The 24,823-nt window shown below is 45.7% G+C and overlaps 1 protein-coding gene across 1 annotated transcript in view; it reads left to right on the top strand.

Moving 5' to 3' along the window:
* Positions 1 to 24,823, top strand: part of Cdh5 (cadherin 5) — a 42,827-nt gene that overhangs the window by 15,132 nt on the left and 2,872 nt on the right. Inside the window, exons 3-11 of the mRNA XM_052728798.1 lie at positions 9,483 to 9,771; positions 10,563 to 10,679; positions 12,455 to 12,619; positions 13,687 to 13,874; positions 15,542 to 15,792; positions 19,856 to 19,998; positions 20,945 to 21,069; positions 21,418 to 21,526; positions 23,754 to 23,999. Coding sequence (XP_052584758.1) covers positions 9,483 to 9,771; positions 10,563 to 10,679; positions 12,455 to 12,619; positions 13,687 to 13,874; positions 15,542 to 15,792; positions 19,856 to 19,998; positions 20,945 to 21,069; positions 21,418 to 21,526; positions 23,754 to 23,999 — 1,633 coding nt within the window. The remainder of the gene's footprint in view (positions 1 to 9,482; positions 9,772 to 10,562; positions 10,680 to 12,454; positions 12,620 to 13,686; positions 13,875 to 15,541; positions 15,793 to 19,855; positions 19,999 to 20,944; positions 21,070 to 21,417; positions 21,527 to 23,753; positions 24,000 to 24,823) is intronic.

Here is a 24,823-nt window from a genome sequence, read left to right as displayed (position 1 = left end):
CCCTAGATCCACTCCTCTTCCATTTCCCTTCTGAAAAGAGCAGGCCTCCCGGGGAAATCAACTAAACACGACATCACAAGATACAATAAGACCAGTCATAAACCTCCATATGAAGGCTGGATGAGGCAACCCAGTAGGAGGTAACGGGTCCCACGAGCAGGCAAATAGTCAGAGACACCCCCACACCCACTGTTAGGAGTCCCACAAGAATACCAAGCTACACAACCACAGAATGCATGCAGATGACCTAGTGCAGACCCATGCAGATTCCATGATTGTGGATTCAGGCTCTGTGAGCCCCTGGGAGTCCTGCTTAGTTGATTCTGTGAACCTTGTTCTCCTGGTGTCCTCAATCCCTCTGGCTCCTACAATCTTTCCTCCCCATCTTCTGCACGGTTCCCTGAGCTCTGCCTGGTGTTTGGCAGTGGGTCTCTGTATCTGCTCCCTCTCATGACTGGGGCCTCAATTTGACCAGCCATTGGTTGCTCACTCCCACAAGCTCTGAGCCACCATTGCCCCAGCGCATCTTGCAGGCAGGACTGGTTGTGGGTCATAGGTTTTGTGGCTGGATTGATGTAAATGTCCCCCCACTGGGAGCCTAGCCTGGTTACAGAAGATGGCCAGTTCAGTCTCCATATCCTCCATTACTAGGAGTCCTTACTAGGGTCACCCTCAGAGCTTTCAGGAAATTTCCACTGCACTAGGTTTCCACATTGCCTCCTAAATGCCCACCTATTCCAGTCCATCTTTCCCAGTACTCTCTCCCTCCACCCCTCCCTCCATGACCTGATCGCTCCTGTTCCTATCCCCACCTGCCCCAGTCCACCCACAAAATCTATTCTATTTCTCTTCCCAGGGAGATCCATGCTTCCCCCATAGACTGCTCCTCTTTATCTAACTTCTCTCGGTCTGTGGATTGTGGTGTGATTATCCTTTCCTCAACACACCCCACAAAGAGCATCTCAAAGGAAGAAGGGTTTACTTTGACTCACAGTATCAGAAGGGATATAGTCCATCACATCAGGGAAGGCATGATGGCTCAAATGTGAGGAAGACAGTTACAATGTGTTCTCAAGTCAGGAAGCAGAGAATGGACAGGATGTAGGGCCAGGCTGTTAAACCCCAAGGCCCACTCTAATGATCCACTTCCTCCAGCAAGGCTCTTCTTTCTAAAGATTTTACCACCTTATAAAACAGTGCTACCAGCTGAGAACTAAGTGTCTAAACACATAAGCCTATGGGAGTCATTTCACTTTCAAGCCATAATATTAGTGAAGGGAATGAGGGGAGATGAAAGTTGTCCTACACCATGGCCAAAGCAACTCTTACCATGGAAAACATTTAACTGGGGCTGGCTTACAGTTCAGAGGCTTAGTCCATTACTGTCATGGTAGGAAGTATGGTAGCATGCAGGCAGACACGGTGCTGTAGACATAGCTGAGAGTTCTACATCTGGATCTGCAGACAGCAGGAAGAGAGAGAGAGAGACACTGGGCCCGGCTTGACCATTTGAAGCCCAAAGCCCACTCCAGTGACATACTTCCTCCAACGAGGCTACATCTACTCCAAGAAGGCCACACTTTATAATGCTACTCCCTAAGCATTCAAATGTATGAACCTCTGGGGGACATTCCTATTCAAACCACCACAAGAGTGGAGGCCATTACAGAGACAGCAGTGGTAATGTTGATTCAATGGTGCAGATGGATGTGATGGTTGGTAAAGGAGTAGATGGTAGAGGTGATGATTATGGTAATGATGGTGATGGTAGTGACAGTGAAGGAGATGGAGAAGGTGGGAATAGTGGTGATTATGGAAGTGTGGTGATAGTGATGGTGGCAGGTGGCCCTGATGAAGGAGAGTGAAAGAGAGAAATGATGGTTGTGATGAGGGATGCATCTGTGGTAGAGGCAGCCGTGAGCATCTTGGCTCATTTTCTCTCACACTTTGCTCTGCAGAGGAGAAATCACTAAGAAGTCCACCCTATGCCAAGGCTGAGGAGATCAGCCTGGCCTGAGGGCTCAGGACTAAGGGAAGAACCAGCTAAAGCTGCATTCAATGTTCCCACTTGAGAGATCAGGAAAGGTCTGAGCGGCCTTCTACAAAGTCACATAGGTGACAATGCTGATCACCCAGGCCACAGTTTGTCAACCCTGGTTTTAGGCTCTTAGTCTCAAAAAAACAACAAAACAAAACAAAACAAAACAAAACTTTTCATCAAGCATAATGAGTAAACCTGTAATCCCAGCATTCAAGAGACCAAAGCAGAAAGCTCAAGAGTGATCAAGAGTTCAAGGGCTAGCCTAAACTAATCCCCTATCATGAGGTGTTTGACCCAGGTCTGTCCTCTGGAGAGGTAGTGTCAAGGTCTTGACAGTCCATCTCTAAAATATGACCCACACAAGTCCATGTTCCAAGATCTTGAAGACAATCTAGATGAGTGATGAACATTCTCACATGTCAAATTGTCAGAGACATCAAAATCATCCAACTCTAATTCAAAGGATTAACCCTCACATTGGGATTTTGCACGCAATGAGAGGTCAATGAAGTAAGCATTTTTTTTTAATTTTAATTTATTTTGCAATACAATTCAGTTCTACATATCAGCCACGGATTCCCTTGTTCTCCCCCCTCCCATCCCCCTCACCTTCCCCCCAACCCCCCCCCATTCCCATCTACTCCAGGGCAAAGCCTTCTCCACAGCCACAGACTGAGGTCAACCTGGTAGACTCAGTCCAGGTAGGTCTAGTCCCCTCCTCCCAGGCCGAGCCAAACAATCCTGCATAGGCCCCAGGTTTCAAACAGCCAACTCATGCAATGAGCACAAGATCTGGTCCCACTGCCTGGATGCCTCCCAAACAGATCAAGCCAATCAACTGTCTCACCCATTCAGAGGGCCTGATCCAGTTGGTGACCCCTCAGCCATTGGTTCATAGTTCATGTGTTTCCATTCATTTGGCTATTTGTCCCTGTGCTTTATCCAACCTTGGTCTCAACAATTCTCGCTCATATAAACCCTCCTCATTCTCACTAATTGGACTCCCAGAGATCCACCCAGGGCCTTGTCATGGATCTCTGCATCCAGATCCCTCAGTAGTTGAATGAGGTTTCTAGCACATCAATTAGGGTGTTTGGCCATCCCATCACCAGAGTAGGTCAGTTCGGGCTGTCTCTCGACCATTGCCGGCAGTCTGTTGTGTGGGTATCTTTGTGGATTTCTGTGGGCCTCTCTAGCACTTTGCTTCTTCCTATTCTCATGAGAAATGGAATGAGATCTACATGAACAGCCTGGACATGAGTGGGGGTAATGAAAGGCGAGGGTCGAGGGAAAGAGAGCTTGGGGGAGCGGGAGATCCCAGCTGGATCAACAACAGAGAGAGAGAGAACAAGGAATAGGAGACCATGGTAAATGAAGTAAGCATTTTAAGAGCTATCTGGGAGAAGAAAGCTTCTGACAGCATTGAAATCTCACCATGTCAACTTCTTTGAATCCACACACCAGCTGTAAGACCAACCAGGTCAATGCACTTCCGGAAGAAGAAACAGCTCCAAGCCCTACACTGAGTGCTAAGAAAACAGCACTGGGCAGAAATGTGCTCACCACTCTCATGGATAGTAATCTCTATAGACGTCTGCCTACAGGCCAAACATGGCCCTCTGCCCAGTTTTATGAATAAAGTTTTATTGGAACTAAGTTGGAATTAAGTTACTAATTGTCCATGGCTGCTTTCATGTTATAATGGCAGCATGGAGTAACTGTGACCAAGACCATACAATCCAAAAGGCCAAAACTGTTTTCTCTGGCCCTTTACAGAAATAATTTACCACCCTCTACCTGGGCCAAGAGGAGGCCAACTCTCTGTGCCTAAGGAATTTTTATACAACAGGTTATACAGATACATAAAATAGGCATACAAATCAAACACTTACTGATATTAAATCATAAACTCACTTTTAGACAATTCTTTGGTATACATATAACTTTATCACATATTATAATTAAAACAAATTTACATAATAATGATATTGATGCACTTATTTATTTTTGCATAAATAATGGGGTCTTAAGCTAAGTGTGGTAGTACTTTTTTACAATGTACCACTGAGAAGGCAGAGATAGGCAGGTCCCTGGGGCTTAGGAGCCAGCCAGCCTAACCCACTTGGAAAGCTTCAGGCCAGTAACAGATCAATTTCATACCCCCCAAAAGGTGGACAATGCCTCAGAAACACACACCCACGTTGTCCTCTGTCCTGCACACATATGCACACACATGTGCATGTATATCCACTCCCCCACCTCCACCCCACATACACATGGACCCACATACAAAATAAAACAAAACCTTGGATGGATATTTGATACTATAGTCATAAAGCATATTGGATTCAGTGTTTTTCAGAATAGATGTGTTGGTCTATTGTCTGTCTATCTGTGTGTTAACAGGGTCTCACTTTTAGCCCAGACTGGACTGGAACTCACTGTGTAGATCAGGATGGCCTCAAGCTCACGAAAATCTGCCTGTCTTTGTCTCCAGAGAGCTAGTGTTAAAGGCATGAGCTACCCTGGCTCAATATTTTGATTCTATAATAGTTCGTGTAAGAACACTGCTTTGCATTAAAACATAGAGCAAAATGGCAGAAGTATGTTTAGGACCATTTTGGAAATTCTGTTCTAATTCAAAGATAAAATGAATTCAACTATTTTTAATGAAACTGAAGCCAACAACTCAAACAGAAATTTTAAAATTAACTCTTCTGACACAACCTAACTCAAAGACACACTCATATGACTCGTATATGCTGAGGAATGATGGCAGAAAAACATTAGTCTGTTTTACAAGGCATGGTGGCACACACCTTTAATCCCAGCACTCAGGAGGCAGAGGCAAGTGAATACCTGTGAGTTCGGGGCAACCTGGTCTACATAATGAGGTCCTGGACAGCCAAGGCTACACAATGGACCATATTTCAAAAATAATATTATATAAGGATATATATCCATATAGATAGATAGATAGATATGAAACTCCTACAATTATATATATATATATACATATATATAATTATATCCTATAAGGATATAAAGGTCTCCTTTTTTATCAGTTTCTATAAGAGCAGAAAGCTTTATATGCATAGTAAAATCACTATGGCCTATACGGTAGTCTCAAATCTGAGCCAAGTGTTTCAGGTGTCACTCACTGGTGTCATGTGACATGATGCCACACACAATGCCTAGTACACATGTTGTGTGTATAGAACCAAGGCAGCAGCGAAGTTTCATGACACAACACAGGCAAGTATTGCCAGAAAAACCATCCCACATTGGATTATGAATTAGTTTTTGGTCATTGTGTATCAAAAAATCATTCAGTGTTGTCAATTTTTTCACAACTCCTACATTTAGGCATATGACCCCACAGGAAGTTGATGACTGCAGTTTAAAAATCTGAGATCTAGAGAAACAGCACGTATCCAACAGAGAACTCCACAAACGATAGGGATGGGAGTGTTCTGGTGGTAGAGAAACAGGCTGAAAAGGACCTTCGATGTGAGGCACAAGTCTGGACCGGGCACCAGAATTGCCTCCCTGACTCCAGCTAAATGAAATAGATGGAGTCATCTGGGAAGTATCTGCTAACAGCCCCACCCACAGCCAGCTGACTGGGCACCGGGATGGTCTGGCTTCCAAGAATGGCTTTCTTCTCCGGGTGATGTAAATGCTGCCACCTGACCAGGCAGAAGGAAAGACGCACATCTAGTTACCCAGTGAGTCCTGTGTCATAAAGGGAAATGCCATAGCCCAATTATGGCTTTCCCAATGGGACAACTGGCCATGAATCATCCTCCGAGGAGAATGGCTAGTCCTGAGAGAAATCTGGAGGTTGATTCAGGAAAGGCTATCAGAAAGTGGAGGCCAATGACAAACAGGATAAGCTTTGGAGGGGTGACTGATGGTCTGTGTCTTGTGATGACAGAACCTACTCGGTACCTAGCACAGGGCTAGAGGAGTAGAGCAATCACATGTGATCCCCACCCTCCTTAAAACAAGAGACACAAACATGGGACTCCAAGGGTCCTCTTGTGACTCCGAGGACACAATCTGAAGGAAGTGCGTGTTTATCGAGGTCAAAGTCTGGAGCTTTTGTTTATAAACCCAGATGGACAATAGAAGCCAGCTGGGAGCAGCCTGCCAGGGCAGGGCAGCTGTTGGCATTGAGATATTCCATCCAAACACAATGGTATTAGAAAGGGGGAGGGGCGAAATCATAACCCCAGTTCAGTGGTGAGAAAAACAGAGAGGTTCAAATGGAAGGATGTCTAATGAGAGTCCTGAGCAGCACTCCTCCAAACTGTCAAGGTCATCAAAACTAATAAAATTCCCAGAAACTGTCACAACCAAAATAAGCTGTGAAAACATGATAACTAAATGCTGTATGGTGTCCTGAAAGGCATCTTGGGGTGTGGGGGGTGCGGTGGGGGTGACTAACAGACATGGATATTAGGTAAAAACAAAGAAATACACTGCATAAGCTGTGTATGTTAATCAATAATACGTCACCTGTTTTGATCCCCTTACTGTAATAAGGGACCACACTAATGTAAGATGTGATGCTGAGGTGAAGGGGTGCAGGCGCACAGGAACTCAGTGCACTGGTGGTGTCTTGGTTTCTTTAAGTCTAAGAAGAGTTGTAAAAACTAATGTTTATTTAAATAAAACGGATCAAGCATGGCGGTGCATGCTAGAAGTCTGGTACTATGGAGACTGAGGCAAGAAGAACGGATCAAGCATGGTGGTGCATGCTAGAAGTCTGGTATTATGGAGACTGAGGCAAGAAGATGGGGAGTTTGATGCCAGCCTGGGTTATACGGTTAGAGAGAAGGGAAGGAGGGATGGAGGGCGGGAGGAAGGGAGGGAGGAAGAAAGATGGAAGGAAGCAAGGAAGCAAGGAAGCAAGGAAGACATGGGGTCGGGGAAGAGAAGGGACGGGAAGAGAAGGGAAAGGAATGGGAGGGACAGGAATAAAACACAGACTGGAGAGAAGGGCACCCATGAAATCCGCACTGTTCCGTTCATCTCCAAGTTGACTTGCTTCTGCTCCACTCCTTTCACGAAGATCCGCAGATTCTGATTGAGACCAGTGTCTCAGCTTAACCTGGGCCTTGCACAGGGTGTCAAACTATTCCTCTCCTTCCCCCACATGCCACAGGTTACAGAGCTGGAACACGGATTCTTGCCCCTGTCTAGCTGTTCACTATCTGTCCTGCCCATTGGGCCCACCTGCCCCCTGCACACCACAATCCCTGCTCCAGGATCTCTGCTAGTCCCAGCCGCTGCCTGCCTTCCTCCTCCAATGCCTACTCAAGGGAAAGGGTCATCCCTCCATGATTGTACCCTTTCACCTGCCAGGATCTTCTCTGTGCTCTGCCATCTGGTTTTGTAGCCTTCCAGCTGTCACCCCCTCACTAATTGCTCCAATTATTGAACAACTGTTAAGCTCTAGGGACCTCATGGGATTGGTCCACACCCTTCTGGAATTTCCTTCTCCCCTGAGGCTAACATTCTTGACCTTGTGGCCACTCTGCTCTCCTCTCCCCTTAACAAATCATTACCGGACACCTGCACACAAGAGCGTTGCTCCATCTGACCCCCCAAGCACTGCGCTCCTGAAAGAAATGTCAGCCTACCACTGTAAGCCTCAGTTCTGAGAGCCAGAATGGGACCTGGGATATCTGTGGATCCTACAGCATGCTTGATACCTAGGATACCTTGTGGTCATCCAATTTCTATTTTTTTTTCAAGTGGAATGGCAGTTTTTGTCATTCTAGCCTTCATTAGTTTTGAACTAATGAAATGTCATAATCTTATAGACATACTATCCTCTAGTTGTAAAACTGGAATATTCAGCCCTCTCGAACTTTCTAGTATCTTTTGGCTTGTGGGTCTGTTGTTAATCACTGTCATTCACCTCAGTAATGTCTAGTACAAGGTGCTTGGCATACATTGGTTTCCCTTAAGCTACTAGTAGCGTGTGTTATAAAGAAAACCAGCTCAGTGAGCTAAGAGGTAGAGGACATCCTGAGTTAAACAAGCTCACTGGGGCTCCGTTCTGCGGATTACACGCTGTAAACCGCCAAGCAGAGAATATTTCATGCATCATTCCCAAAGCAAATTTACTGGGACCAATGCTCGCTGCGCTGATAAATGTCTGACAACTGGCTATGCCCGGAAAGTGCCGATGTGAAGAACTTGCCAGTTTCGTAGTGTAAATACTCAGCCTTCAGGCTGGTGATATGCATCCCTGAAGGCAGAGTTAGTACAAGACGTACGTGGCCATACCCCATTCAGTATCTACGTACGTGGCCGTACCCCATTCAGTATCGCCACTATGCTCACACAGGAGACACAATAACCTCAAGAATGTGATTAAATGCAGTAACATAGTTAGAAACATGAATTCTGAGTATCTTTGCCTCTAACATGTTTTTATTAGTTACACTTCTATTGCTGTGAGAAAATACTTGGACAAAAGCAGCTTCAGGAAGGGAGGGCTTAATCAGGCTCACAGTTTGAAGGTACAATCCATCATGGTGGGGAGGTTGGCAGCGGCATCCACAGTCAGGAAGCAGAGAGAGATGGATCCAGCTGCTTCACTTACTGTCTCTTTTTTATTCAGTTCAGTACCCCAGTCCATAGGGTAATGAATGGCACCCACATTCAGCGTGGACCTTCCCATTTCTGTTCATGCTCTCTAGAAAAACTGTAACAGACACATCCAGAGGCATGTCTCCTAGGTTGGTTCCAAATGCCCAAGTCCTAGGTTGACAAACTATTCATAACGATGACTTATTTCACTGCATGTTCAGATCATTTAATTTTTAATATAGCCACATTTAACACCCAGATCACACATATTCTCCAATTCTAGCCAAGTCTTCAAAGCCATGTTGATATCAGCCAGCTCCAGTGTATCACTGGCATGTATCCCATTTTTGCATGGGGCAACAAAGGAAGCCAAGGTTTCTGGTGCCCCTTTCCAAGTGGGTGGCTCTACTCATGAGTGCAAATCAACCTTAGAAATTCAATTAGCTCCATTTTACAGATGAGATAGTAACAATCAGTGTCTTCAAAAGGACAGTGACAACCTTTATTCCCCAGTGGCAAGTGCCTCACTGGGTTCTAGGCACCATTCTAGGCGCTGGGCACAGCTGAGAAATGCCCATCACTGCTTGCGGTGACATGGTGAAGAAGATCTCACTGGTGACCCGTCAAAAGTTCGTGTTTAAGACCTTAGTGTCACAGTTAGGATCCCTACACAGCACTACACATATGGTCTTATACACAAACATGCACACATGCATACAGACATCCCCATATGCACGCATGCACGCACACAAACCTACACAATCGTGTGTGCACAGTCACAAATGCAAGCAGCCATACTTCCCATTCCTAGCTCATATTGTCTGGTCTTTCCCAGATCAAGTCCAGCGTGAACCGTAACAATGCCAAGTATGTGCTCCGAGGAGAGTCTGCTGGCACGATCTTCCGGGTCCAAGCTGACTCAGGAGATGTGTATGCCTTGGAGAGATTAGACCGGGAAAAGAAAACTGAGTACTTCCTTACTGCCCTCATTGTGGACAAGGAGACCAACGTAGACCTGGAACAGCCTTCCAACTTCACCATCAAGGTTCATGATATAAATGACAACTGGCCTGTGTTTACACGCCAGGTGTTCAACGCGTCGGTGCCGGAGATGTCAGCTGTGGGTATGTGCCTAGTCTGCCCTCTCTCTCCTCCTCTCCTCAAACCAGCCTGAAGGCACTCCTCACATCAGCCACCTCACTGCCTAGAGTCAGGCTCCCGTCAGGTCAAGGAAGTGGTTGTAATGCTGTGTGGCCTCTTTACACGATTTCAAAATTTGTCCCTAAAGGCTAACTTTTGACCTAGTCCCACACTAAACCCTGACCATCATCATAGATGGGTTCTGATCCTCATAATATGCTAAGCGCTGACCACCCTGATAGTCTGGGCCCTGACCTGATCCCAGACTATGTCATCACACCAGACGCAGGCTTAGGCAGTACTAGCCTGTCCTCATCCTGCTTCCAGAAGGTTCAGGAAAAGAGTGTCCGGGATCTGTGCTCAGGGCCCTGGGGCCAGACTTTTCTGAGGGAACCATAGAACTCCAGAGGCTGAGAAATGTGGTCCCCACCCCTCTGGAGGCTTCCCAATACCCTTCCCAGTCCTACATTCTCTCACCTTCAGAGGAGGCAAAATTATCCAGAACCCTCCTAAGTTTCTCTCTCAAACCCAAACATCTTCCCCTCTTCACTTTTCCTGTAACACACAAACCACTTGTTCTCTTAGTACCCTTCATGGCTGATCTGACTGGGCCCTACCATTGCTGGTACTTCACCCTCACGATGGCCCCCCTGGCACAAAGCAAGCTTTCTTCCCCCAGCTTGGATGGAAAGAACAGCAGAAAGTCTCCTACTCCCACCAGGGAATGTGGTGAGGGCCACTCATGAGCAGCTACACCAGAACTTTCTCTCCACAGGGACCTCTATCATCCGTGTGACAGCAGTGGATGCAGATGACCCCACTGTGGCTGGCCATGCCACTGTCATGTACCAAATCCTAAAAGGAAGCGAGCACTTCGCCATTGATAATTCTGGTCTGTATGACTAGCCCTTTTGGGCGGGTACCTATTTGGAGAGATTTGGGGACATGAATATTGCGGGTGCCAATGCAGAGGGACCAGCCATTGATCCAGGGAAGAATACATAACACACATAAAGACATGTTGGGGTAGGTTAGGAGAGGGAGCAGACAGGTGCCCAAGGCATGAATTCAAGTCCAGAAAGAAAAGCAGGGTCTTTTCACCCAAGCAGAGACCAGGACTCAACAAAAATGCTGGTTGGAAGGTCTCTGTACATGTTGAGAGACATCAGATTCGAACCCTGCACTGCCACTCAACTCTACAGTTCTTGGACAAGTCGATTAGTATCTATGAGCCTTACTTCCTTTGTCCAGAAAATAGAAATGCTCATAGTCCTTTGTGCAATAGCTCTGAAATCTGAATTAGATTATGCACAGACACAGTCATGCCGCATAATTTTTCGTGCCTTGTTAAGAGAAAAACTTTAGACCAATTAAATTTTATCAAGTTTAATTTTGCAAAGAGCAGTTCACAAATTGGAACACCCCAGAAGCCAAACAAGTTCAGAGAAACCCCAGGGCTGCCACATAGTTGGGTGATATTTATAGTGCAGAAGAAAAAAAAAGCCTGCAGTCTAGAAACAGCTCAGTTGGTTACAGCTGGGGTGTCTGCCTTATTTGAACAGCTTTGAACAGGTGGCAGCCTATGATTAACTGAAGCACAGCTGCTGTGATTGGCTGAGCATACTCCTAAGTTAGGGGTTTGGTTTATTTACACACTACTAGGTTGCAGTTCATCACAGAAGGATTCAAGTCTGCAAAGTACAGAAGGCTTCTCAGGCCAAATTTGGTTCAGTTTAACACATTTGAAAAACTGTAAGGATTGAGTCTTGGAAGCATGAAAGAAGGCCAGTTAGACAAGCTAGGCCCACTGTCTTCCAGAAGATGAGCAAATACACAGTGCAACTGATACTTCCGTGTGCACCAAGATAGACATCACTAATCCATCACAGCTCTCTCAGCACTAAAAATTGTAGCCACTTCTATATCTGTCAAGACAGACATCATTAATCAAGTACAGCATTCTCAGTACTAAAACATGGCACAACCACGTCTATTTGTACCAAGGCAGACATCACTCAGAGTGAGCCTGCAACTGGCCTTATATTTCTCAACATAAGGTGTTGCTAGAGTTTTCCTGCCTGGCCCACAGTCAGGACAAATCTCTCTCACCCGCCAGTCCCAAGCCGCTTAAACCCGATCAAATAAACATAGAGACTTATATTGGTTACAAACTGTATGGCCGTGGCAGGCTTCTTGTTAACTGTTCTTACAGCTTAAATTAATCCATTTCTATTAATCTATACCTTGCCACGTGGCTTGTGGCTTACCGGTACTTTACATCTTCCTTGTCCTGATGGCGGCTGGCAGTGTCTCCCCAACTCAGCCTTCCACTTCCCAGCTCTATTCTCCTCCTTGTCCCGCCTATACTTCCTGCCTGGCCACAGGCCAATCAGTGATTTATTTATTGACCAATCAGCAACACATTTGACATACAGACCATCCCACAGCACTAGGCTCTCTCTGTCTAGGAACAACTTGAACCCTACATTTGGCCAGCTTTTAGCCATACAGGGCAAGGTATGGAGGCAGTGGGCTACAGTCCTGAAGTTCTCAATCTCAGGTGTATCGTGGAGTCCCCTGTGTTTTCTCTAGGAACGATCTAGGCATCCAGATTTCTTCAAGGCTCCTCAGATAACACAATTCCTGTTGGGCCACTTTTTTTTTCAGGACTCATTTTCACAAAGGACAAAAACTTGGACAGAGAGACGCAGGCTGAGTATAAGATTGTGGTGGAAGCGCGAGATGCCCAGGGTCTTCAGGGAGAGTCAGGCACAGCCACTGTCCTGATCACGCTGGAAGACATCAATGACAACTTCCCCATCTTTACCCAGTGTAAGCTCCTCCCATAGAGCCTTAAGTAGACGGGAGCCGGGACAATCCAGACGCAGTGATTTGGGGGCTCTCAAAAGGGTACCCCAAACCTCTCTACATCTCCTCACATTCCCAGGGTGCTTCTGAAACCAGAATATGGAGACTCTGCTCCATCCTTATACATTGCTCCCAAAGTCAACCAACTGTCCACTGATGGGTCCCTTCACAGACCAGACGAAAATCATACCCCTGCTGATGCCACTACAGTACTTCAAGTCCCACTGTGAGGAAGAGGCAATTTCACCCAGATCCCATAGGCTTGGGAAACCTGGCCTCTGAGAATGAGGGCTCAGCTATAAAATCCCAGAAAATAGCAGTACAACAAAAGCCTGGCGTAAACCTACCCACAAATTGATTTTCCCTTTAAAAACGATCTGTCAAGAGCTTTTCCTGTGCCCTGGGGGAGATTAGGCAGGAAAAGCGAGTGGAGATGTTCATGGTACCCTCTAGCCCTGTTGTAATTCTGGCCTCTGTTGCCCCCCAAATTATTTAGTTCTGAAGTAGCTTTGTTGTATATGGCATAAGCTTCCTGAAGGCAAGATTTGTCTTTCTTGTCTATTGATGTTCCAAAGTACAGAATGAACAGAATGAGCTTAGTTCCTATTTGGTGGGTTGACGGAAGGATGGACAGACAGACAGAAGAAAAAGCAGGCCTCCTTGCCTTGGGACCCAGAATCCCATGGTCATAAGTTTCTTGCCTGTTTTCTGTAGCAAAATATTGTATGATACCCAGATAAGGCAGCACATGCCTGTGCCTCCAGCAACAAGAGACAAAAGCAGGAGAATTGTAAGTTCAAATCCAGCCTGAGCTACAGAGCAAGCCTCTATCTCAAAAGTCCAAATGGTAGGGGTATAGATCAGAGGTAGAGTGTTTGCCTAGCCTGGGTAAGACCTTTGGTCCAATTTCTATCACTCCGTGTGTGTGTGTGTGTGTGTGTGTGTGTGTGTGTGTGTGTGTGTGTGATAATATGAAAGGACAATTGTCTTATCCATCTCATTAACTCATTGTGGTACTCTATGCATATCAGCCACATACACATTTGCGGTGCCTGAAGACATCCGTGTGGGTAGCCCCTTGGGCTCTCTGTCTGTCATGGACCCAGATGAGCCTCAGAACCGGATGACCAAGTACAGCATCATGCAGGGCGAGTACAGGGACACCTTCACCATTGAGACAGACCCCAACCGCAATGAGGGTATCATCAAGCCCACAAAGGTATGTAGACCTGCAGTACTGAACCCATTCATGGGCCATTGAGTTCATAGCATCCAAAGGACACACTCAGGGACTGTTTCTGAGCCACAGGCCATTGAAAGAGAATGTTCTTATACAGCTCAGAGCCGGTCATGTGATCACAGAGACTCTAACCCAGCATCTCAGGCTGAGTTGTTCCAGAAATAGACCAGGAACAAGGCTTTGGGTGTGAAATGTTTATTTGGGAAGTAATGCCTGCAAGCCTCAGAAGCAGTGACAAGTGGCAAGAGATCATTGATGAGCAGGTACAAGTGGGGCCCAGTCCCATGGGGGCAACACAGAGCACATCTCAGAATTGCAGCAAGAAGGTCAGGTGCTGGGGTAAGCAGCCACAGACCTTGCTGTGCTGACAGAGAGCACTTGTTCTAGAATCATTTCTGTTGTTATGATAAAATTGACCAGGCCAGGCGGTGGTGGCGCACGCCTTTAATCCCAGCACTCGGGAGGCAGAGCCAGGCGGATCTCTGTGAGTTCGAGGCCAGCCTGGGCTACCAAGTGAGTCCCAGGAAAGGCGCAAAGCTGCACAGAGAAACCCTGTCTCGAAAAACCAAAAAAAAAAAAAAAAATTACCTTGACCAAAGGAAACTTTTAAAAAGAGTGTATTTGGCTTATAGTTCCAAGTTGAGTCCATTAAAGAGGTGTCACAGTGGTGGGAGCTTGAGACAGCTGGTCACATCACACCAACAGTCAACAGCAGAAAGAAATGAATGCACTCATATTTCCAGTCTGTGGCTTCAGCTCTCAGCTAGCTTTCTCCTCTTACACAGTTCAGGACCAGGCCTAGGGAATGGTGCTGCCCACAATGGGCTGGATCTTTCTACACTAATTAACAGTCAAGACAATCCCCTCCCCGCCCCGCCCTGCCCTGCCCCCCCCCCCCCACACACACACACACTCCAGACAAACCCACAGGCAATCTGATCTAGGCAATTCCGCCATTGAGGTTCCCTTCTCAGGTTATGGAAAATACGATTCCAGGTTATACGGAAAATTGGCATTTAGAATTCATCAGCACAGTGCCCACCAGCACTGTGTCCCAGGCAGTAGAAATCTCCCAGCATATATGTAAAAAATGTGCACCAGAGGGCACAAGGGGCCATGGACAGAGGCTGCTGCTGGCAGCCAGCAAAGTCAGACTGACTGAATCCAGAAGAGGAAGGAGAGGAGCTTTCGTACTTTCAGAAAGTTCAGGTAGAGGACTGGGAATACACACACATAGCCACCAGAACCCACAAAGCTCTCAGACAGTGGGGAAGACAGACAGACAGACAACAACAGAACATGTAGCTGGTACGTTCAGGGCTGTGTAAACAACGCCAGACAGGAAGCCATTACCTCTGTCCAGAGCGGCTTCTGAGAGGGTTATGTCTTACTACCCGCCTTACTAGCAAACTCCTATTTGTTCCTCAAGACAAGTAGGAAGGAATTTGCTAGGCAGACAGAAAAAAGAAGTCTCTTAAGCAAAACCGTGAAAGGTACTCCTTTGACTAGAACCATTAAGCTATGATCCCTTTGAGAGAGGTCTGGGCCTGTGTGTATCCTTAACACTTAGAACAGGGCTGGGGATGGAGGTGGGGCCAGTAGATGAAATGGACTAATGACAGCCACCATACTTGCCACCCATGCAGCCCCTGGACTATGAACTCATCCAGCAGTACACATTCTACATTGAGGCCACGGACCCCACTATCAGACTCGGATACCTGAGCAGCACTGCTGGCAAAAACAAAGCCAAGATCACCATCAATGTCATGGACGTGGACGAGCCCCCTGTCTTCCAGCGACGCTTCTATCACTTCCAGCTGCCGGAAAACCAGAAGAAACCTCGGATAGGCACCGTGGTGGCCAAAGACCCTGACAAGGCTCAGCGCAACATTGGGTAAAGAGGTGGTGGGCATAAAGTGATAATGGTATGATGGTGCAGACATGGACTTGTAGCTAGAGTTATCCTTTCTGGCCCACAGTCAGGACAAATCTCTGTCACCGGCCAGTCCCACAGTTGCTCAGACCCAACCAAGTAAACACAGAGACTTATATTGCTTACAAACTGTATGGCTGTGGCAGGCTTCTTGCTAACTGTTCTTATAGCTTATATTAATCCATTTCCATAAATCTATACCTTGCCACGTGGCTCGTGGCTTACCGGTATCTTCACATGCTGCTTGTCATGGCGGCGGCTGGCAGTGTCTCCTCCCACCTTCCTGTTCTCTCAATTCTCCTCTCTGTTAGTCCTGCCTATACTTCCTGCCTGGCCACTGGCCAATCAGTGTTTTATTTATTGACCAATCAGAGCATTTGACATACAGACCATCCCACAGCACAGACTTCTTATGTCTAGTGGTCTGAGACCAAGACTCAGAGAAGGACACTGGCTTCTCCCAACACCTTCGTGGAAAGATGCAGAGGCTGGCCCTGGCTCTTTCCACTAACACCCTTGTCCTACCTGCTCCTATGATGTCCATCTTGTCTGGTCCAGGCCATCTTCTGTCCTTTGAAGGACTTCAGACCATGACTCACATTGGTCCCATCTATTGAGGCCTGAGAGTCAAGAGAGCAATCAGCAATCAGCAATGGTATATCTGAAGTCCCATCACCAAAAATAGTTTAGAAATTAGTCTCCCAAAACACAAAGCCAGAAGCGTCGCTTTCACTTGGTGAAAACATACACGTCCACAAAGAAATTTGTGGTAGCTCCTGTTCCCACTGAGCTCATGGGTGGGCTCAGAGTGTGTGTTCCTTCATGACCACACCAACACACAGACACACTGATGCTGAATTTGTTGTTGTTGTTCGTATTCTTGCTGTCATTTGTTTTGGATTGTATCCTGCACATTTCATCAATACTTGTTCCTCATTCATTTTCTATGGCTATAACTTCATGGCTGGATAATTAATGAACAGCAGAGATCTGTTTATCTTCAGGATCTAAAGGCTTGGAAATCCAAGAGCACGGTGCCAGCACCTGATTGCCATTTAATGAGGTCTTTCTCACTGCCACATAGTGAGACATAATGAGCTTGCCAGTGTGTATCTTTCTTTGTCTTCTTAGAAAGCCACCAACCCACCTTGGGGACCCTACCCTCATGACCTAATCTAATCATTATTACCTCCCAAAAGCTTTATCTCCAAATACCGCAAATATATGACTTTGTGGATACCATTTCTAACACACCGGTGTCCTTGCTCGTCTGCCCTAACTAGATGTTCCGCCTCTACCCTCTGGGACAGAAGGAATATATAGATCTGCTCAGACTTCTTAGAGTCGTATAATATTTGGTAGTAAGCATGAATTCAATCCAACCTTATTTTACCCCACACATGTAGCCAGCTCTGTCAGCCCTGTTGACTAGATGTCGTTATTTCCCCACTCCTTGGGGTATATTTAAATTCTTACATAGACCTGACTCTACCTTGGAATTGCCCACTTTATCTGTTCTTCTGTGGATTTCTACTTTAATGGAACAGCTTTCTGCTGAATTTTAATCTGTCTAACATAAGCCCTTCTCTCCCTGTTTTTTTTTTTATCCAATCTGAAATGACCACTCTTACATATGAACATTTTTTTCCTTCTTTTATGTAGCACACATTGGCCTTGAACTGCAATAATCCTCCTAGCTCTGCCTCTTGAGTACTGGAATTACAGGGTACATTCCACCACACCTGACTTCACATGAATTTTAATATACTTTCTTAAAATATTTATATCCCAATGAGATTTTTTATTATTTATTTATTCCATGTGTTACGGGTGGTGCACACCACAGCACAAATGTGGAGGCCAGAGGTAACTTACAGGAGTCAGTTCAGCTCTCTCCTTGTACCACGTAGGACCCAGAGATTACAACTCGGGTCATCAGGCTTGGTCATAGGTGCCTTTGGCCACTGAGCCATTTTGATGGCCCAAGAACTGATTTTATATATCAATTTTGGAAAATCTGCTTTGTTTATTTACAGTACTGGGGTAGATCCAGGGCTTCACAAGGCACTCTACCTACTGAGCCACACCCCTAGGCCTCCTTTATTTCTTTATTTTATTTGTTTATTTTTTTTTTTTTTGCATTTTCAGACAGGGTCTCACTAAGTTGACCAATCTAGCCACGAACTCACTCTATAGCCCAGGCGGACCTTGAAATTCTGCCTCAGCCTCCTGGAATGGTAGGCCTGCATCACCAGGCCTAGCAGTGCTAGGTTTTCTTGTAGAGAACAGAGCAAGCCTCTCTGGGTTTGGTACATCTCATGCATCTGGGGAGCACTATTTCACTGTCATTCTATTCCATGTGGTTTATAATCCTATTTTTGGCTGTTTCTTTGATTGAAGACTTTATCTGAGAGGTTGACTGGGTGTTGTTTTATTTTGTTTTTCTTTTACTAGTGGTGGAGGGATTGGAGGGTGGTAGTATAATATGTTCTGCGATATAACACAGTTGTGTTGTGTCCATTTTTTTAAACTGAAAGATCAATAGTTTTACGTATTTTTAATTTTTTCTGACCAGTTAATTAAGATTTACCACTATTTACCTTCATTATGTCTGATAACTTCTTTTTCCAGTGCAAGGGATAGAAGCCAGGGTCTGTGCACACAGTGCTCCACGGCTGAGCCCAGGACTGTAATTTTGCAACCCTGTGAACTTGGCCAGTTTGTTCTGCTTACCCTTCTGGCCCTCAGTGCCGTGCCACACGATGTTAAGCTTGCCCGTCCTGTTTACATGTTATTTCTGTTTGATAAATGCTCCAACTTTTACTTCTAACTTTTCTAGATTATTTGACATTAAGCTGTCTCTTGAAAGGAGCATGCCGGCAGCCTGGCTTTGTCGTCCCAGCAGAGCTGCTTTGCGTTCATCCTGCTTAGTGCTTTCTGTTGTTTTGTTTTTTAAGATTTATTTATTTATTATGTATACACTGCTCTGCCTGCATATAATCCTGCATGCCAGAAGAGAGCACCAGATCTCATTATAGATGGTTGTGAACCACCACATGGTTGTTGGGAATTGAACTCAGGACCTCTGGAAGAGCTGCCAGTGCTCTTAACCTCTGAGCCATCTCTCCAGCCCCTGCTTAGTGTTTTTATCATCTGTGCTGCCTCTGATCTTACCTTCCTTGTTTCTTGTTTTATATCTCCTGGTTCTCAAATCTGATAGGTTTCCTCTTGCTCCTCATCTTAGCTATAATCCTTTTTTCTCATAAATATTTGACTGGAGATTTACTTCTGTCTACAAAATCTTAAATGTTTTCTAGTTAAATGCATCACTCAAACATTCACCAATAACTTTGTTTCAATTCCTTCCAAGCCAGTTTCCTACTTTTGATTGAGAAATCTCTTAAAATTTCGAAACAATTTTTTTCTTTGCAGGAACAGGACCCATCTTTATGAATGATGTATTACCTAAGTTCATATATTTACAAACTCTGTGTGTGTGTGTGCATGCATGTATAAAATCACTTTGCCTTCTTATTTTAATGGCACCTGATATACTTGGGTAATCTTCAGATCACAGACACTTCTCTTCACAAGTCCCACCAATGTGTTTTAGCATTCACCTTTGTGGGAACATCTATAGGACATCTAACTTCCCTCTCTTCTTAAGGAATCTACTTTTTTTGTTCCCGGGACTCTGAACTCTTCAGTTTCCTTACACAGCTGGGACATTCAAAGGACTATCAGCACACACCTAACTATTGCTATATTTTTCTAGTTATACCCAAATATTGATCACATCACTGTAGACTCAAGCCTTCTTCTTATCAGAAAAAATTCTGTTACTATATTTTGTATTACTTCATCTGTTTTATTTGTCATGGTTTCTCAGTAGTAGCAACTATCTTCACGCACACACATACACACACACACAAGGGACAAATCCTAAAGTGCCCTCTCTGTCATGCTGAGGGCTTTGGAATCAGCAAAGGACAAGGAAAGTCATGAACCTCTTTCTTCCGGGCAGATACTCCATCCGCAAGACCAGTGACAGAGGGCAATTCTTCCGAATAACCAAACACGGGGACATCTACAATGAGAAAGAACTGGACAGAGAAACCCACCCCTGGTACAACCTGACTGTGGAGGCCAATGAACTGGATTCTAGAGGTGAGGGCCTTCATCTTCCAGGCCATCTGGGCTCTTCTTTCCCCTCATCCTTTCAAAGCTGACATGATTCATCATTTTGAACCTCCAAAGGTATTACCAGTCCCTGGGGAAGCAGTCTATGGCTGGGGTATGTTGAACTTCCATTTCTGAAAGTGCTCCTTGGACCAGTATCTTAGAGAGAACCCACAATCTTGTTGGTAGTACAGAATAATAGGGTACCACCCCAGACTAACTGACAACCTCATGTACATCGTAGTTCAAGAAGCACTGTGTAAAAACAGGCTGTTCTGGGGCCTCTGTGATGAGACTCACCAAAGTCACATGCTACACACAGTTTCTCAGGGTTTGGTCCAGGGAACAGAGACAGGATAAAGGCTGTGCCTGGACCAAATGCTGCATGACTCTTAGTATTAAATGCACTTAGCAAACACTAAGTTATATCTATACCAGTTAAAGAGCTGAGTTCAAAATAAGAAGCAGCTCTCAACTAGAGATTGTCAGGTTCTACAACAATTTGTGTAAATTCTGACCGATGCCAGGGGAGTTATGACAGTCACCCAGAAAAGAAGCATTCACTTTCCCATTGCACCCAGGTCCCTTGGGGGTTCCTGAGAGGGGATAACATTATTTAAATGAGTACATAATTATTGGTCCAATTGTATTTTAATCAGTTGTATTTATTTGCTTGATTTACTTACTAATTTAATTACAACCTCTTAAGATGCACTGAAGGTGTTTAGCTCTTGAATTCTTATAAGCAAACTTGTTCACATATGAAGGTCTACCCGCGTGTCCTCCTCCACACTCTTTGCATCCATGACACAATCCTTGGCCCTGCAAAAAAAGTGGCCTCCACCACACAGTGCCCTATCCATCCAAACATCCACCAGCTCCGGAGGCCAGTGTCAGCCGGGCCCACTGTGGTGACAAGCTGTCTCTCCTGCAGGTATCCCCGTAGGTAAAGAATCCATTGTGCAGGTTCACATTGAAGTCTTGGATGAGAATGACAACCCCCCAGAATTTGCCCAGCCCTATGAACCTAAAGTGTGTGAGAATGCAGCCCGGGGCAAGGTGAGTTGGCCTCAAGTTGGGGAGGTAGGGGGAGGGCAATGTGTTTTCAGGCAGAGGGCTGAGGTGCAAACCTTCCTGCCCACCTAGAGTTCCCTCAGTTTAAAGTAACTCTATAACAGCCTGAATAAAATGCTGTTCACATTTTACAGAAGGCAATTAAAGGAAGTGTCTGAAGAATGGGTCAGGGATGAGTGTGAGCAGGATAGCAGTAGACAAAGTGGCTTTGGGAAGACCATTCAAGATAGTGCTAAAGGTGACAGACAGCCATGATCGTGTCTGAACCCATCTTTGAACCCCAGGATACTACCCCAAAACCACACTGACCATTTCCTATTTCTCACATTCCAGCTGGTAATACAGATCTCTGCAACAGACAAGGATGTAACGCCACCAAACACAAAGTTTAAGTTTGCCCTGAAGACCGAGGACAGCAACTTCACCCTCATAAACAACCACGGTGAGCAACAGAGCAGTCAGCTGGCTCTTAGAAGGTCAGAGGTGTCAGTTAAGAGTCTCAAAGCACTAGGATCAAAGACTAGACCAACACGGGGTGACAGGTCTCCACGGGGTCTTTCAAGTCATGGGTTATTTTGTACAACTCTCACCATATACATTATACAGTTGGTTGTGCTGTAGTCAAAGCCACCTGGCCGGGCTTCATGGTCCATGGAACATAGTCTGTAGGGTTAACATTACCCCAAAGAGGCTTCACTGAAAAGGAACACAAAATAGATACAGGGATGCAGGCAGCCAGCTCAGTCCAAATTATCCAAAGGCCCCTTCTAATACTGGAATTTCAGTCTCAACAAAACTACAAATTTTCATATCATTCCAAAGGGCCCAAACTGGAAATAGGAAGTCATGAATCCCAACAATGCAATGAGTTTTGTTACAGTTCAGCCAGAACGAGTGTTTATCATAAAGTGGTCCCTGAACAGGATCTGGTCCACCAATCACAGCATAGCACATCTGTTCAGTCAATCAAAGCCCAGAGAGTCTTGTGAGGTCAGAAGTGCCCAGGCAGAGCTCTGGTGAAGACGTATGTATTAGAGTGATGATCCTGGTCTGATTTACTTCCATCCAAAAGTGGCCAGGCTTCCATGGCCTCTGCTTCCACGGCCTCTGCAACATCCTAAGAAAAATAGACACCCTTGGGTGTGAATATAGCAACTGTTCACCCAAACATGGGAGGAAATCTCCCTGTCCTTGATTGATGACACCATGAGGGCCCCTTACTGAAACTTCCCATTGTCATCTTTGGAGAAGACTAGGGAAGAGGGTCCCTCAGAGTGAGGGGCAGGTACAAGCGATCAGCCACAGACCCATCAAGCAAGATGAATACCATGGCCTACAAATGAGGAAGGTAGCTATGCTGTGCTGACAGTTAATGATACAATTCAACACTCAGAAAATAACATTGTAAAAAATAGCTGTCACCCCATTTCCAATGTGTACCTCAAATGAACTAAGTAGAATTGGGATCCTTCCACAGACTGGGGAATTTAGGAGCTACCCCAAACACACATCCTGCAAGCAACAGAAGGCAAGCCTATTGGTCTCAGAGTCATTTGCATACAAATGTCCTGCCTATCGGAGTCTCTTATTTCAACCCCATCATGCATCAGTGGCCTGTCATTTGTTCTCAGTTACAATAGCCTTAAAACTGAAATATAGCCGGGCGGTGGTGGCGCACGCCTTTAATCCCAGCACTCGGGAGGCAGAGGCAGGTGGATCTCTGTGAGTTCGAGGCCAGCCTGGTCTACCAAGTGAGTTCCAGGAAAGGCGCAAAGCTACACAGAGAAACCCTGTCTTGAAAAAAAGAAAAAAAAAACTGAAATATAATGTAAATTATGAATAATGAGATGAAATTGGCTTTCATTTTAAATTCTTGGCTTTTGGCTGGTCTTGTATGTGCCCATCCTGTATGGCTAAGTCCTCTGAAACCTACAAAAGGCAGGCAGACCATGAGTGTCCACAGTCACTGAACAGCAGCAGCAGCAGCAGCAGCATGTGTGTGTGTATGCATGCATGTGTGCTTGTGTGAGATTGTGTGTGTGTGTGTGTGTGTGTGTGTGTGTGTGTGTGTGTGTGTAAGGGAAAGGAGGGGTCTGAAAATCAGGATGTTCAAGAAGCTCCCCCGAGGATGCTCCTGTGCAGCAAACCAGTGATCAGCACTGGGGGTGGGGGCTATTGTCACAGAAACTGGTCCTTGATTGCAGAATGCCCAGGGACACCCTCTCCCAGTGACAAATGTAATCAGTCAGTGCCACTGGGAACCCAGGCTAGTGTTTACAGTTATAAACCTCCTTTGCAATGATCCAGAGGCAGCATAAAGATGTCAGCCCAGTGCCCAAAGAAAAAGCATTCTTTTCTCAATTGTGTGTGGAAGCTTGAAACAATGTAGTAATGAGCTGAGCACAAGAGAAAAGGCCCTGCTTTAAGGTGGGATTGGATAAGGGGGTAGGTGGACCCACTGACCACAGAAACAGAGAGTTGGGGTTATATTCTGACCGAGCCATTCTTCCAGGCTGGGTCAAAGCAGCTGTTCAAACTACATCCTCTGCAAAGGGACAGGCCTATGCTCAAGGGGCTGAAACATGAGGCAGGGAGCAAAGAGGGCAGTGAAATCACCCAAGAGGAGGCAGCTTCCCCAGAGCCTCACTCTGTGTTCCTGATGTTTCCAGACAATACCGCCAACATCACGGTCAAGTATGGGCAGTTTGATCGGGAACATGCCAAGTTCCACTACCTACCGGTGCTCATCTCAGACAACGGGGTGCCCAGCCTGACTGGAACTGGCACGCTAACAGTGGCTGTGTGCAAATGCAATGAACAAGGCGAGTTCACCTTCTGTGAGGAGATGGCCGCCCAGGCAGGCGTCAGCATCCAAGCACTGGTAGCCATCTTCCTCTGCATCCTCACTATCACAGGTCAGTGTCTCATGGGACAGGGAAGAGACGCTGAAAAGGCTTCACAGAAGAGGTGGGGTCCCAGCCCAGTCCTGTACCACCCTGGACCTCATGCTTCCTTGTATAGGGTACAGAGATACAGATGTAGAGCCCCACCAACCCAGTGCTTAAGTGGGTGGGGAAAAGGAGAGATGAGAAGCAAGACCATTCTTCAAGCTAGCTCCATTTCAAAGTCACCTAGGGCCAGGAGTGTAGCTCAGTGGTAGAGCATGTGTCAAGCACCAGGTTCAAGCTCCACCATTTCAAAAAACAAAGAAAGAAAAATAAAAGGAGAAAGAAAGAAAGAAAACATACACGATATTCATACATTCACTACAAATATTTTGAGTGCATACACTATTCCAGGTGTTGTTTGGGGCACTGATTTACATTAATACTATTATTTATTTTATTCATTTATTTTGAGACAAGGTCTCACTGTATAGCCCCGGCTGATCTGGAATTCGCTACATAGAGCAGGCTGGCCTAGAACTCACTTACATTTGCCTCCAGAGTGCTGGGATTGAAGGTGTGCACCACCACTCCTGGCTTAAATTGTATCTAAAATTCCTTTATAATGGAAAGCTTTGAGGCTTCTAGCTTGGAATTTCACCAGGGGATTTCTTTGCTTTTACAGAATTCCTCCAGCTTTAGGTTTTTTTGTCTTTTTGTTTTTCCTTTGTTTTTTTTGAGCCTTGTCACTTTCAGGGCATTTAGGCTCCACCTAGGTTTCATATTCCCAGGAAACAGACCTCAGACAGGATTTGTGAAGGGCAAGCTTCCAGGAAAGGTGTTTAACCTTGTTA

This window comes from Peromyscus californicus, unplaced genomic scaffold (genome assembly GCF_007827085.1).
Source record: "Peromyscus californicus insignis strain IS unplaced genomic scaffold, ASM782708v3 Scaffold_8__1_contigs__length_139910024, whole genome shotgun sequence".
NCBI classification, from domain to species: domain Eukaryota; kingdom Metazoa; phylum Chordata; class Mammalia; order Rodentia; family Cricetidae; genus Peromyscus; species Peromyscus californicus.
The sequence above is the reverse complement of the archived record's forward strand: the minus strand, read 5'-3'. Positions and strand labels throughout refer to the sequence as shown.